Raw genomic sequence first — 13435 nt, forward strand, 5'->3', positions numbered from 1 at the left:
TGAAGGCACCAAGGACGAAGAACAATTAGCTATGCTTAGGGGAAAATGCCTAAAGAAATACAGGAAAATATAAGTATTATGTGCAGTTACCTTTTAATGATGCGATTTCACTTGTTGGAATTTGTCCTGAGATACGTTTTTTTCAAAAGGGAAAAAAAACATATCCATGAAGATGATTATTTTAAGAATGTCTGTAATAGCATTATCATTATGATGATAAGTATCATGGCCAACAGCTAGGGAATAGCTAAAGAACATTGTTTCTAATCAGAGGGATGTTACACAACCACCTGAAAAAAATAATAGAGTGCATTATGTAATAAAAATATAATTATACATTTAATTAAAATTATGATTTCATATTTGAAATATATACATATGAAATATAAAACATGTATTATTGACTGAGTATGCAAATATGAAAATATATGCTATTAGGGAAGATTAGATAATTATATTTCTTTTAATGTTGTGCTACTATTTGACTTAAAAAAGTAAGGCAGGCCAGGTACAATGGCCCACACCTGTAATCCCAGCACTTAAGGAGGCTGAGGCAGGAGGATCGCTTGAGGACAGAGTTCAAGACTAGAAGATCGAGGCTACAGTAAGCCATGATTACACCACTGCACCCCAGCATGGGTGACAAAGTGAGACTGTTTCTAAAAATAAAAAATAAGGCAGTTAAATGTGTTAGGTATACAATTAAGGGGAATGCATAATGTAATAAGAGATTTCATCTTATATATCTGTCTTAAGTAGCTAGTCATTAATTTTTCCTCTGGTTAATGATTTGAGTTCAGCATTTATTGAGCATTTATTGCCAGGCATACTATTAAATGCTCAAGAGTCAAAGGTGAGTTACAGGAAATCAAAATTATAATGTAATGGGGGAAGATACAAATAACTATTATATAGTATAATGGGCACAGATGATAAAACACATTTGAAGGCTGAGTGCAGTGGTTCATGCTTGTAATCCCAGCACTTTGAGAGGCTGAGGTAGAGGGATTGCTTGAGCCCAAGAGTTCAAGACCAGCCTGGGCAACATGGCAAAACCCTGTCTCTACAAAAAATATAAAAATTAGGCAGGCATGGTGGTGCATGCCTGTAGTCCCAATGTCTTAGGAGACTGTTAGAATGCAGAGTCTGATTTAGTAAGTCTGGAATGGGACATATATCTTACAAGGTCCCAGTGATTCAGATGCTGTTGGCCCATATTGAGTAACAAGTCTTTAAGTAACAAAAACAAATATCTCTCTTGTCATGGAGACATGAAGTAGTATTCAAATATCTATAAATAAGGCTGGGTGGTGGCTCACGCCTGTAATCCCAGTATTTTGGGAAGCTGAAGTGGGTGGATCACCTGAAGTCAGGAGCTCAAGACCAGCCTGGGCAACATGGTGAAACTCCATCTGTACTAAAAATATAACGATTAGCTGGGCCTGGTAGTGCAAGCCTGTGGTCCCAGCTACTCAGGAGGTTGAGGCACAAGAATCACTTGAATCCAGGAGGCAGAAGTTGAAATGAGCCAAGATCACGCCATTGTACTCCAGCCTGGGAAACAGAGTGAGACATCATCTCAAAACAAAACAAAACAAAAACCACCAACAACAAATATCTATAAATAGCTTGGCATTCCTGCTGTAGGGTAAATTGCATAAAGGTAAGCAGACAGATCTTTGCTTGGATTTATCCTGTATGGTCCATTAGATTTGGCAATTTACAACGGCATTGCTGATTTCAGGCAACAAGTAGAGAAAAGCCAAACTGTAGTGGGTTGAAGAGTGAATAGATCACTAGTGAGGAATACCAGACAAAACCAATTTAAGAGTTTATACTTATGAAAATTTTCAATGTTATAAGTTATGGAAGACAGTGGAACTGTTTCAGATACAAGACCTTAATGAGATCTTCCAACTGCAATGACATCTGCAATGAATAGTTGAGATTATCTGTGTATAACATTATAGGGATTATTGGTGAAATTTGAATAAGGTCTATAGATTAGGTAATGGCAGTGAACTGCATGGCTACATAAGAGAATGTTCTTTGTTTTGAGAAATACACATTGATGTATTCAGGGCTAAAGAGATGTCATGTCAGCAACTAAATTTAATTTGTGGTCTCAAAGAGGTAAAGCAAATGTGATACAATGTTAACATTTGGGGGATTTCAGTAAAGGGTATATAGACATTTTTTGTTCCATTTCAAGTTTTCTGTAATTCTGAGATTATGTCAAAATAAAATTTTGTTTTTAAAGATAGATGGGAGAGGAGGAACAATAGCACTATAACCCACACAAGCAAGCCAGAAACATAAAGCTCAGTCTTGTTACTCACACTTCCTCCTGTCTAAACCACTTGCCAAGTTGTCAATATGATCTTACTTGTTACAATTCAGTTCTTGCCTTCGAATACTCAGTCCAGCATCTCTTACCCATACTGCTGAAACAGACTTCAAATCCATTTTCCCTTTAATCACTGTAGGCAGTGACCTCTTCAAAATGCAAATCAAATGTCACAAACTGCTCCCTATCTCATAGCTTGAAAATATATGAGAAGGAATATTCTTAACACCTTAAAACCCTGTACATAGGCTGGCTCCTCCCTCATGATTCTTTCTCACCATGCTTCCTTACTCTACACTACATAGCTGTTCAATTCCCAAAGTTGTCCTGTTCCCTTGGGCTATTGCACATGCTATTCTCCCTCTGGCTATCAGCTATTTCTGTTTGTATTTGAAATCTATCACTTCATCTGGGGAAGCCTTTCCTAGAGCTCTTACTAGTGCTCTCTTGTACATTCTCAATAACATGTAGTTACACAGCTGAAATGCATATTTTTCTATCACATTACAATTGCATTCCTTGAGATAACACGTGTAAACTGCAAGGACTGCTACCAATCCTAGTTTTGCTTACCTAGGATTTAGAATGGTGCTTGCCATGTAATTGGTTCTCTGTAAAGCGGTTGGATGAATAAAAGAGAAGAAAGTAAAGACAGGAGATATGAGAGATGCTATCAAAGTGTGATCTTAGGATGGACTCTGAGAGAGGATTGGGAGAGCAAGAACTGAAAGGCTGGGAGGTTTATCAACAGAACAGCAGAAGAGGATGTGTAGAATTGTCATACATTTCCTACTGTTTCAAGGGTCCATGAAAACCTTTTGAGACAGTAAAGAATTAGAAGGAAAATGATGTGAAGAAAACATTTGAATAAAATTTTAAAATCGTCTTTTGTGAAAGTTAAGATTCCTTCCCAACATTTAATGTTTTCAGAAGAGTGGAGAATTGCTTGTAGAAAATAAAAGAAAGATGAATTGTCTAGCATTTGCTTAAATGCTACAGCAAAATATTAAAACAAGAACGGACACTAACTTTTAACACCTACATATGTTTTAACACACACATTTTAAACTCCACCTCTCACAAGTCTAGCCACCATTTTAGTAAGTTTAGACTATTCCTGTCATGCTGTTATCTCGTATTAATAACTTTTAGGGTATCATCTGTGATGTGCTGTTTATGATTTATTTTTCATTTGCTGTTTGACATTCAAGTGAATCGCTGAAATCTTAGGGTTTAATATTGATTCTGGAAAAAAATTTAGCTATCATTTCTTCAACTAGTCCCTCCCTATCATCTTCTCCAGTCTCATCTCTTACCCCATTCTGGTCTTTTTTCTTTCCATATTTTCTATCACTCTGTTCCATCAAGGTATGGAATTCCTCTTCCAGACCCTAATTTTGATTTTCAGCTGTGTCCATTAAGTTACCTAGCCTAGTGATGATTTTAACATTTGAACAATTGTTTCTGACATTCCTCTAGAGGGCCTCTTATCTGTTTCTCTTGGCAATATTAGTTGTTTTAAAGAGTTGCTAATCTGTATTTGTGAATGCTTCATTAACTATTTTTTGAGATGGTTCTTCCACTTGTAGTTTGTACCTCTTTTTTAATGTAGTGTCGGTATTCAGATTTTTGTATACTCATTGAAGTTGCTACTTAGTTAAAACTGTTCTACCACTGCTGTTTATGGGACCCCTTTGATCGGAAAAGTACAGATTTATACTGCATTTGAAATTTTCAGAATAATTTGGGGATGGGCAGGACATTCCAAAGTGGGGCACTTGTGCATTGCCTTATCTCTCCAACCATTCATTTCTCTGCCCAAAGCTGTTTTGTTAGGCTGACTGAGATATTGGCATGTGCAGTCAATACAGCATTTGCTCCAGATAGTTGTCCTGCTTCCAGTTTTCCTTTCTTCTGGGTCTAGAGCACCTTTGGTGTTCATCACACATCTTTGTGGGAGTACTTCACTGTGTGCTTTTGCTCTGGGTTTCCTCTTCAAATTCCATACAATATTAGTCTTTCAGAGATTCCTCAGGAATTCTGCTTTACAAGTTCCACTTTTTGCTTGCAAATATGGATTTACATGTGCAAATCTGTGCATGTGTCTATGTAAAAAATATTTGTCTATCATTTTTAGAGTCGTTTGCCATCTTGAAACCAGACACTCTTGTCAGCTGGTAGGCCATGCCCTTTATTTTAGTGTCAGTGAGTTTGGCACTTACAGCTTACATATTTTTCTACTCCTTTCCACATCTCCCAACCTTTCAAAAAATAAGCCAGTATGGTTATTAGACCAATCATAACACTAACATTTACTGAACACTTATGTCAGACACTTTTACTACTACAGGAATAAACTCATGTAATCCTCATAACCCCAAGGTCGCTGCCATCATCCCTGTTTTACAGATGATGCAACTAACGCACAGAGATATTAAATGGCTTAAAGCTGTGTTAAATACATTATTTTTAAAAAGTGAAAGAATGGTGCTAGTCACTGTCAGGATGGATGAAATCTGGTTCTTGCTCTCAAAGTCTAGTCTGACCATGTTGAATCTTACTTGGTCCCAAATTATTTCCAGATTTAAGGGTAAGCAAGAACTTTCAGATCATTGCCAAGATTTATATATGAGCCAATCCTCACTCTGTAATTTGGAAGTTTCTGTAATTTGGAAGACTTTGAGAACACATCACCTTCCCTTTTCATCCCCCTCAAAAAATGGAGAAAATATAAGAAACTGGAAATTCCCAGGGATGTTTTTAGTTAGAGTTGTCTATCTTGGTATTTAAGGTTACATTTATCTGTAATTTTGAACTGGTATCCTAAAATTCTGCAGTTACAAATAAAAATAGATTAACATGTTCATTGTCTGTTAAGGAACTAAATCTTAATATCTCCGTTTCATTTGTTTTAGTACACAGTACTTCTCTGAATCAATGGAGAAATGGATATTCACCTATATGTAAGCCTCAAATAAGGTCAGAATCTTCTGCACAACTGTTACAGGGAAGAAAGAAAAGACATCTGAGTGAAACAGCATTAGGTAGGTTAAAGTGAGGATATAAGCAGTAGTGCTAAATATTAAAAATAAAAAATTCTGATCTTAACCTGTCTCATGGGAGTTTATAATCCATAACAGCCATTAATTACACAAAACATATATGACCCTGTAAACATAGAACAGCATATTTCCAGTTAATTCAGAATTATTTGTGGGCTGGTATCTACCCACTTTATGGCAATTAAGTATTTCCCTCCTGTGTTCCTAGTTGTCTTCTACCAATCATTCCCTGGATGGGATTTAATCTTCAAAGTTGTGTTCTAGGCTCAAAATAGGCTAGTGCAAAGTTGCCTTACAGAAATTGATTACCTGTGGAGATGCTGATGCACTGCAAATTCCTCAGGATTCTGAGAAAGTGAACAAGATACAAGTGAAATACTCAAATACCTTGTTCAGTTCTCCTTAGGAGCCTATAAACTTAATAATTCTAAGATGATCAAGAGCTACCTTTGGAAACTAGAACTCTTCTAGTAATACAAAGGGGTTTATTTTGGAGATTTGGGACAAGATAGTTGCCACAGTTATTGCAAATGATTAAAAAAAAAAGTTGACTGGCAAGATAAATTATAAACTACAGCCAAGATGGCTGTACTAGGCTGTAATTATATAGAATGGATTTAATCTGTTTATCTCTGGTGTCTTTATAGAGTCCATGATAAAAGACCTACCTAGTCACTATCTGATAACTATCTGATCAGCTACAGTGTAGCAAAAAATGAACACATTCCCACACATGTCCAGAGGTTTCATTAAGCTTTTTGGTGTATTACTCTTAAGAACAGAGAACCAGGTATTACCTAGCTTTTGAGGAGCTTTCACATATGCATACCAAAACATAAGAAAGCTTAAAAATAAATTAATAAGATGCAACATGAAATATACATTACCTAAGATATAAAATGTTTCATTTGAATTGACTGATACTTTAGATCTAACTTCAAGTTTGATGTACATACAGGAATAGAACAAATGAAATGACAAAGAAATAACTAGACAATTCCAAAAGGGTAGGACATCTAGTCCAGCCTGTCATGTTAATTTAATGAAAAATGATTTATTCTAGACTATAAGAAACCTAGGAGACAACAGCCAATTTTAATATGTAGATCCTTATCTGAAGAAACTAGCTACAAAGCCTTTTAAAAAAAAATGGAGACATTTAAATATGGACTATATTAGATTTTGTATTATAAAGGAAGACGTTCTTGTTTTAAAAGACTTGTACTAAAGTAAAGTAAGGGCAATAAGTAGATAGCTACATATATATGTGTATATATACACACACACTCTTAGAAACAGGGAACCAAAACAAGAAAAAAAAGAACGTGGAAGAAATACAGAAAATACCAATAGAAGTAAACTTCTAATCAGTATCCTGAGAGAAATGAGAAAGTTCATCTATGAAAGAACAGATGCTATTAAAAAAAAAAAGTGAGTACCAGAAAACAAGTACTTTTGTAAATATGTACTTTAATAGCACAATTTTTCCAAAAAATTAAGAGTATTCAGAAGACTAAGGGCAGAAGCCTCACAGAAATGAGAATAAAAAGTCAGATATGAAAAGTATGAGACTAGATAAGAAAATTAAGAGAGTTCTGGCAGTTCAAACACTAATAGGAGTCACAGAAAACAAGAATAAAGGGATGAGATGAGGGATTATTCAGGGAACAATATGAAATATATTGGATAAAAACTGCCAAGGCCCCAGAAAATGGAAATAACTTATGGTATGACTGTGAGTAAAGCTCCTCCCTTTTCATTTCCTTATTTTTTTGTTTTCTATTACATGAATTAAGAAAAAAAGGAATCAATCACCTGTTATGCAATTAGGAAAATAATTCTAATGATACCTATTAGTCATGTTTAATGTGTGACATTCAATGGCTCTTTCCACGGCAGGTGAAAGAACTAAACTTGAAGAATCTGATTTTCAACACACAGCATCAGGATCCCACAGCAATTTTACTGCTGTTTCTAATGTCAACGTTTTATCAAGAACCCAGAATTCATCATCACAAGTAGGTTTTTCTGTATGTTGAACTCTAAAATTGCTTTAAAAATAAAAGCACCTGATTTTGAAAATAATTTTATGTATTTTGCTAATCTACACAGCCTTATTTACTAGCACATATTAACTAACAATTATCTTGTTAGAAAACAATAAATCTGACTCCATACAACTTATTTTTAACTATGAAGCTAAAAGTTCATTAATATTTAGTTATAGCTTCTTTTTCTGTTAGAAATTTAAATTTTATCATGTTCATCTCTATTCCTTAAGATATGAAGCTAAATAAAGCCTTACTAATGAGAATTTGGGACTTCTGTTGTTCTTATTGTGTTTTGTTTTGGTTTGGTTTTTTGTTATCTAGCCAGGGAATAGACAGGTGGGAGGCTTTAGAAATGAAGAGTCTGAAGCTCAGGAACCAGGAACACATACATGAAGAGCATACTGCAGGGCTGACGAAAAATATTTCACCGCCTTTCCTAATAAAAAGTGGGTTTGTTACTGATCATTTCATTGACATTTAGGGTGATATATGCTAGTTTTTTCTGATAAAGTGTTTTACATTTTAAAAAATATTTTTATGGTCTTCAAAATAAGCTAGTGTCCATGCCCACATAAATACACATTACACATCTACCAAGAGACTGTCCTGGTTTACAGAAGGCAGAAATATTCTCTTATTTGGTTTTAGCATATTTTAGTCAGATTTTGTAACAATGTATTTACAAAAATTATGTAACAGGTATACTGCCATATTACCTTCATATAACTGATGAAAGGAGGGTATCATTACAACTACACAGTACTGTAAAACTACTGTAATCTTGTTTTGCAGAATACTGCACGACGGAGATTGAGAAGTGAAAGCTCTTATGACATAGATAACATTGTGATTCCCATGTCATTAGTAGCCCCAGCTAAATTAGAGAAACTCCAATATAAGGAAATACTCACTCCAAGGTATGCATACTTACATCTTCATATTTTTCTTTCTTCCTTCCTTCCTTAATAAACTTAAAATTTCAAAGTGAAGTTAGAATTTTAATTAATGAAAGGAGGATTCTTCTCCCAGTTCCTTCCCTATAGCCAGAGGGGAAACGGCGAAAAATAAAACATTACTAATGCCTTTAGAAAAAGTGTTATGTAGTATCACAACTTATTTCTCAGTTTTTATTCAGATTTGGGAATTCCTAGACTAATTTACTTCAGCATTCTTAGTCTTTTTTTTTTCATTCAGTGTCATTTAGTTATCTACTATGTATTATGACACTAAAAGTTACTTTAGTGACACAAAAACTATAGCAATAAATAATCCTTGCCCTTAAAGATAACGGTGTGGCCTATGTTGCAAAGAGTTCTGCGTTTTCATGGGGTATTCACACTGTAAGACAGTAGTATCTGTGACCAAAAAAAAAAAAAAAAAAAAAAAAATTATGTATTGCCAAGTCAGCAATAAACACATTTAAAAGATGTGTGGAAAGGCCCGGAAAGTCATCCATGAAGGAATGGGAAGGTGGAAGGGCATTTACATAGGGATACCACAGCAAGGCACAGGACAAGTGTGTAAGGCTTAGCCAGATACTGTTTTGTGCAGGTTGACAATGGAAGGCTAGAAACAAAGTTAGGTCCAGATTGTGGAGGTCCCTGAATACCATGCACAAATCTGTTCCCTACTAGCAGCAAAGTCAGCCAAATTTTTTGGAAATGATGAATGCAGTTTCTTAAGAATATAAATATGACACCAGGAAGTAGAGACAGAAAAGGTTGCAAACAGAGACAGGTGGGTAATAATTTCAGTTAATTGCTATACATCTCTAATTTCATTACTTCATAATTAAATTTAAAAAGAAATTATGAAATTTGAGGTATTAAGAGAACCCTAATTTTTAGAAGAGTTCTCCTGTGAGAACTCCTATCATCAGTGGATACCTGTTGCATAAGTAATAAATCACATTTGTGGCTAGGGTGTTCTATAGCAAAAATATATTTCAACTTGAGATGGTAGGCTGGAGCTAGCTGGTCGAGCAGATTGTTAAATATAGAAGACTTCTGTGAGCCAGTTGTTAAAACTACTGATGGCTCAGAAGGGGTTATGGTAGGCATGCATTTTCACACCAAAGAAATTGGCAAACATACAAATCAGGGCTTTTTTCCTTCGCTTACTTTTTGGCCAGGCCAGTTTATCAGCATACCACTGACTTAATTCAGTCAATACATAATTATTGTATATGTATATATAATAATTATATATATATATGTAATTGTATATTGTTTATGTATAAAATGCAGCTATACAGAACAGACTGCTCAACATTTAGGCCAAAAATAAAGTCTCATTTTCTCTTTTGTCCCTTTCTCATAACCCAAATATTTTCTTTTAAAAAAATTAAGCATTAAAATACAATAATTTGAACCATGGAAATGCCAAGGAAAGAACACACTAAAACATTTAGCTGTGCTTAGAGTATAAAATTGCCCCATTTAGATAAATAACAGCTGTTTAAAATTGGTTTTTATCTTCAACAGCTGGAGGATGGTTGTTCTTCAGCCTTTGGATGAATATAATTTAGGCGATGAGGTAAGCTGCCTTTCATGCAATGAGATAATTATACATTATGTATTATGAAGCCTGCTTACTTTTGACATTCAGGGAACTAAAGGAATATATACTTACACTGATTTTTTTCTTTTCACTTATGAAAAGGAAGTTCTTTTAAAAGAATATTCAAAAAAATGTTTTGTGCAAATTTGACTATAAGCCTAACATACAAATACACAAGAATTTAAAAAGACCAAAAAATACAGCATTTATGAGTTTTTGAGATACTGAATTTACTGAATATACCTTCATTCTCAGTATTAATCAGTTTTCTGCATGAGATTAGTCTCATTATTCAAGTTTAAGTGCCATTTTCAGAATCTTAGGGCCAATTTGCTCTTCAGCTTGGAAAATTCTGGACTTTAGAAGAGTAATGTGGTATATTATCTAATGTAATACTTGTTGAGTCTAGGGCAGTTCTCATAACAGTAATCAGACATTAATGTCTTTGTAGTGAAATATTCATAAGAGTCTATAAAAATAGCCTCACATCATTTCAGGTCAGGCTGTGACATCAAATGAATTATGAAAAATTTGTTTTTGCAGATTTTTGGATTTTGGAGTTGCAGGTAAGGGGTTTTAAATATGTATGGGTAAAATTATATCAAGAATAATCATAGGGAAAAATACTGTGTAACCAAACTAATTCCAAAGTGCTGGTCTCTAGAAGAAGACACTGTTGAAGACACTTAATTTCTGTCAAGTAACAATCTTTCTATGCCCAGTGGTCATGTTTTTTACTACCAAAATTTACCTTTTAATGACCTTTCCTCTTCTAATGTATTCTTCCTTACTTCTGAATGATCCTAGCCAAAAAACTCAAATTCTTAAACACCATAACCAAGGTAGTGTTCCAGGTTCGAAATCTAGATAAGCCATTCATTAAATTAATTCCGATTTATCAAAGATAATTAGTTTTACTTTTCTCCGATACTACCATGTTCTTAGAATAGTGTGTGCTCCACAGTGGGCAATCAATAAAAACTCTTGGATGAATAAGGCACTACACGAAGCTGTAGCAAATGGAAAGTACTGTGAACTCATTTGTAGTCTACTGAAGTCTTCAGATATGAACCAGTAGTAAAGAAGTTTTTTAAAAAGTTTGAGGCTGCAGTGAGCTCTAATTGTACCACTGTACTCACTGCAGGCTGAGCAACAGAGATCTGTCTCTAAAAATAATAACTGTAAAATAATTAAAACAACTTTCTGATTCCCCCTTTTCAGGAATTTGAAACTCATCTCTTAACATTTGTTCTCTTGACTTACAGCATTTATTTTAGTTTGCTTCCTACTGTTTTCTACCTGAGAAGCTTTTTGAAACCTTGAAACCTGATTTTTTTTTTTCTTTTCTTTTTTTTGAGACGGAGTCTCGCTGTGTCGCCCAGGCTGGAGTACATTGGTACGATCCTGGCTCACTGCAACCTCCACCTCCTGGGCTCAAGCTATTCTCTGCCTCAGCCTCCTGAGTAGCTGTAATTACAGGTGCCCACCATCACACTGGGCTAATTTTTGTATTTTTAATAGAGACAGGGTTTCACCATCTTGGCCAGGCTGGTCTTGAACTCCTGACCTCATGATCCACCCGCCTCAGCCTCCCACAGTGTTGGGATTACAGGCATGAGCCACCGCACCTGGCCTCATCTTATATTTCAAAACGTTTCTGATTAAAGCAAAAATCTTTATTTCTAATTCCAGATGGAAGATCTTTCTGATGAAGTCTTCTCCCTAAGGCACAAAAAATATGAAGAGAGAGAGCAAGCCAGATGGTCATTATGGGAGCAAAGCAAGTGGCATAGAAGAAACAGCAGGCAGGTTACAAATTTAAAACCCCAAACCATAGAATCCATGTGAAATGAACAAAACCTCTGCATGAATTTTGGGGGAGACCACTAAAAAGGAAAACATGATGATGTAACATCAGCTATTTGTGCATAGAATGAGCTTATATTCAAAATATATTTGAACTAATTATATGATGCTAAAATTAGTTTCTGTATTTTACTATGGTTCTTAATGTTGTCAGCCTCAGGAATAGATTTAACTAACAAATAATGTGAAAATTCTCTGTGTATATAAAGTACGTCATTTCGATCAACTTTTACAGTGGACCCAACACTGGGGACTGGAGTTTAAGTAATCCATTTTAACATCACTACTTCCAAAATACGTCTTCCTTTAAAAATAAAAAATTTCTCAAGAAACCTGTTCAGTCTAAAAAGTCTAAAATACTTTTAGAAACACAAATGGGCTTTAAGGGAGGGGGAAATAAATCAGACGTGATTATTATATATATGAGAAAATCCCTGGTATTTTATATTTATTACACATTTGATCATTTTTAATATAGTCAAAACTCAAAAAGCAAGATTGTGTGAAGTCTGATAGTCACTTTAGTTAAGGAGCATCTTTCATTTAATTAGTCAGACAAAACATAAAAGCAAACAAATACACAACAAGAACAAAAAAACCCCACTTATAATTGCGTAAAATATTTCATAAAGTGTTATTTCATCCTCTTGAGTATGAAAATCATAAATAGCATCAGGAAGATCACCAGAGGAATTTTTTTAAATCTTTTGGGCAAAAATATTTAAAGTTACCAAGTTAACTTGACTCAGTGATACCTTGGGTTGTTCATACATTTTCAAAAAATGCCAAATAATTGTGTTTTCCTCATTTTCTTGCTAGAGCTTACAGTAAAAATGCTGAAGGACAGGACTTGCTTTTGAAAGAATACCCTAATGTCTTTAGTAGCAGTCAGCAATGTGCTGCTGCAAGTCCTTCTGAGCTTCTTTCAGAGAACCATGATCTGTGTGCACATGGCTTACCTTCTTTAAGTGAACGTCAAGAAACCAAGGTAAGTGTAATATATATAATTAAACTCCCCATTCCTTGGCTTTTAACTACTTGTTTGTATAAACTACTTTTTACAAATTAAGTTTCTAACATCATTACATAACAAATTCAGTAAGAAGATCTGTATTCCACCATTTTGCGTCCACCAGTAACTACAATCGCCTTGTGTAACAAGTCAATTCAAACTTCCACATATCTATTAGAGAATGGAGGTACTATCAAAGATTCATTACAAAACAAACCTGATTAGTGAAGAATAGAACCTGCTACATGGGCCAAAGTTAGCTATTTCTTTCTCCTCATATCTAAGATTTTTACATGCCTCACCAGACCTAGTTTAGTTCCCACCTCAAAGGGATTGCTTTCTAACACTGTATCCATAAAGTTCTGATACCTTTCTTTGTAAATAGATATTGAAAAAGAACTAGATCTAGAATGGAGGGAGTAGATTATAGAATTAATAGGCAAGTTGCAGAAAGCTAAGGAAATAAAAAGTTAATAGATAGCTTTAAGAATGAAAATGAAGGCCGGGCGCGGTGGCTCAAGCCTGTAATCCCAGCACT

At 34.8% G+C, this 13435-nt stretch overlaps 1 protein-coding gene across 5 annotated transcripts in view; it reads left to right on the forward strand.

Annotated features, from left to right (window-relative positions):
- KANSL1L (KAT8 regulatory NSL complex subunit 1 like) overlaps positions 1 to 13435 on the forward strand; it is a 147273-nt gene that overhangs the window by 131483 nt on the left and 2355 nt on the right. For 4 of the 5 annotated variants that reach the window (XM_032278358.1, XM_032278359.1, XM_032278361.1 and 1 more), the window contains exons 9-14: positions 5263 to 5391; positions 7309 to 7439; positions 8253 to 8377; positions 9944 to 9995; positions 11712 to 11824; positions 12705 to 12873. In XM_032278358.1, the coding sequence (XP_032134249.1) occupies positions 5263 to 5391; positions 7309 to 7439; positions 8253 to 8377; positions 9944 to 9995; positions 11712 to 11824; positions 12705 to 12873 (719 nt within the window). The remainder of the gene's footprint in view (positions 1 to 5262; positions 5392 to 7308; positions 7440 to 8252; positions 8378 to 9943; positions 9996 to 11711; positions 11825 to 12704; positions 12874 to 13435) is intronic. The other variant, XM_032278362.1, reaches the window with a different exon arrangement.

Source organism: Sapajus apella, unplaced genomic scaffold, assembly GCF_009761245.1.
Source record: "Sapajus apella isolate SASKATOON/1434 unplaced genomic scaffold, GSC_monkey_1.0 scaffold10, whole genome shotgun sequence".
Lineage (NCBI taxonomy): Eukaryota > Metazoa > Chordata > Mammalia > Primates > Cebidae > Sapajus > Sapajus apella.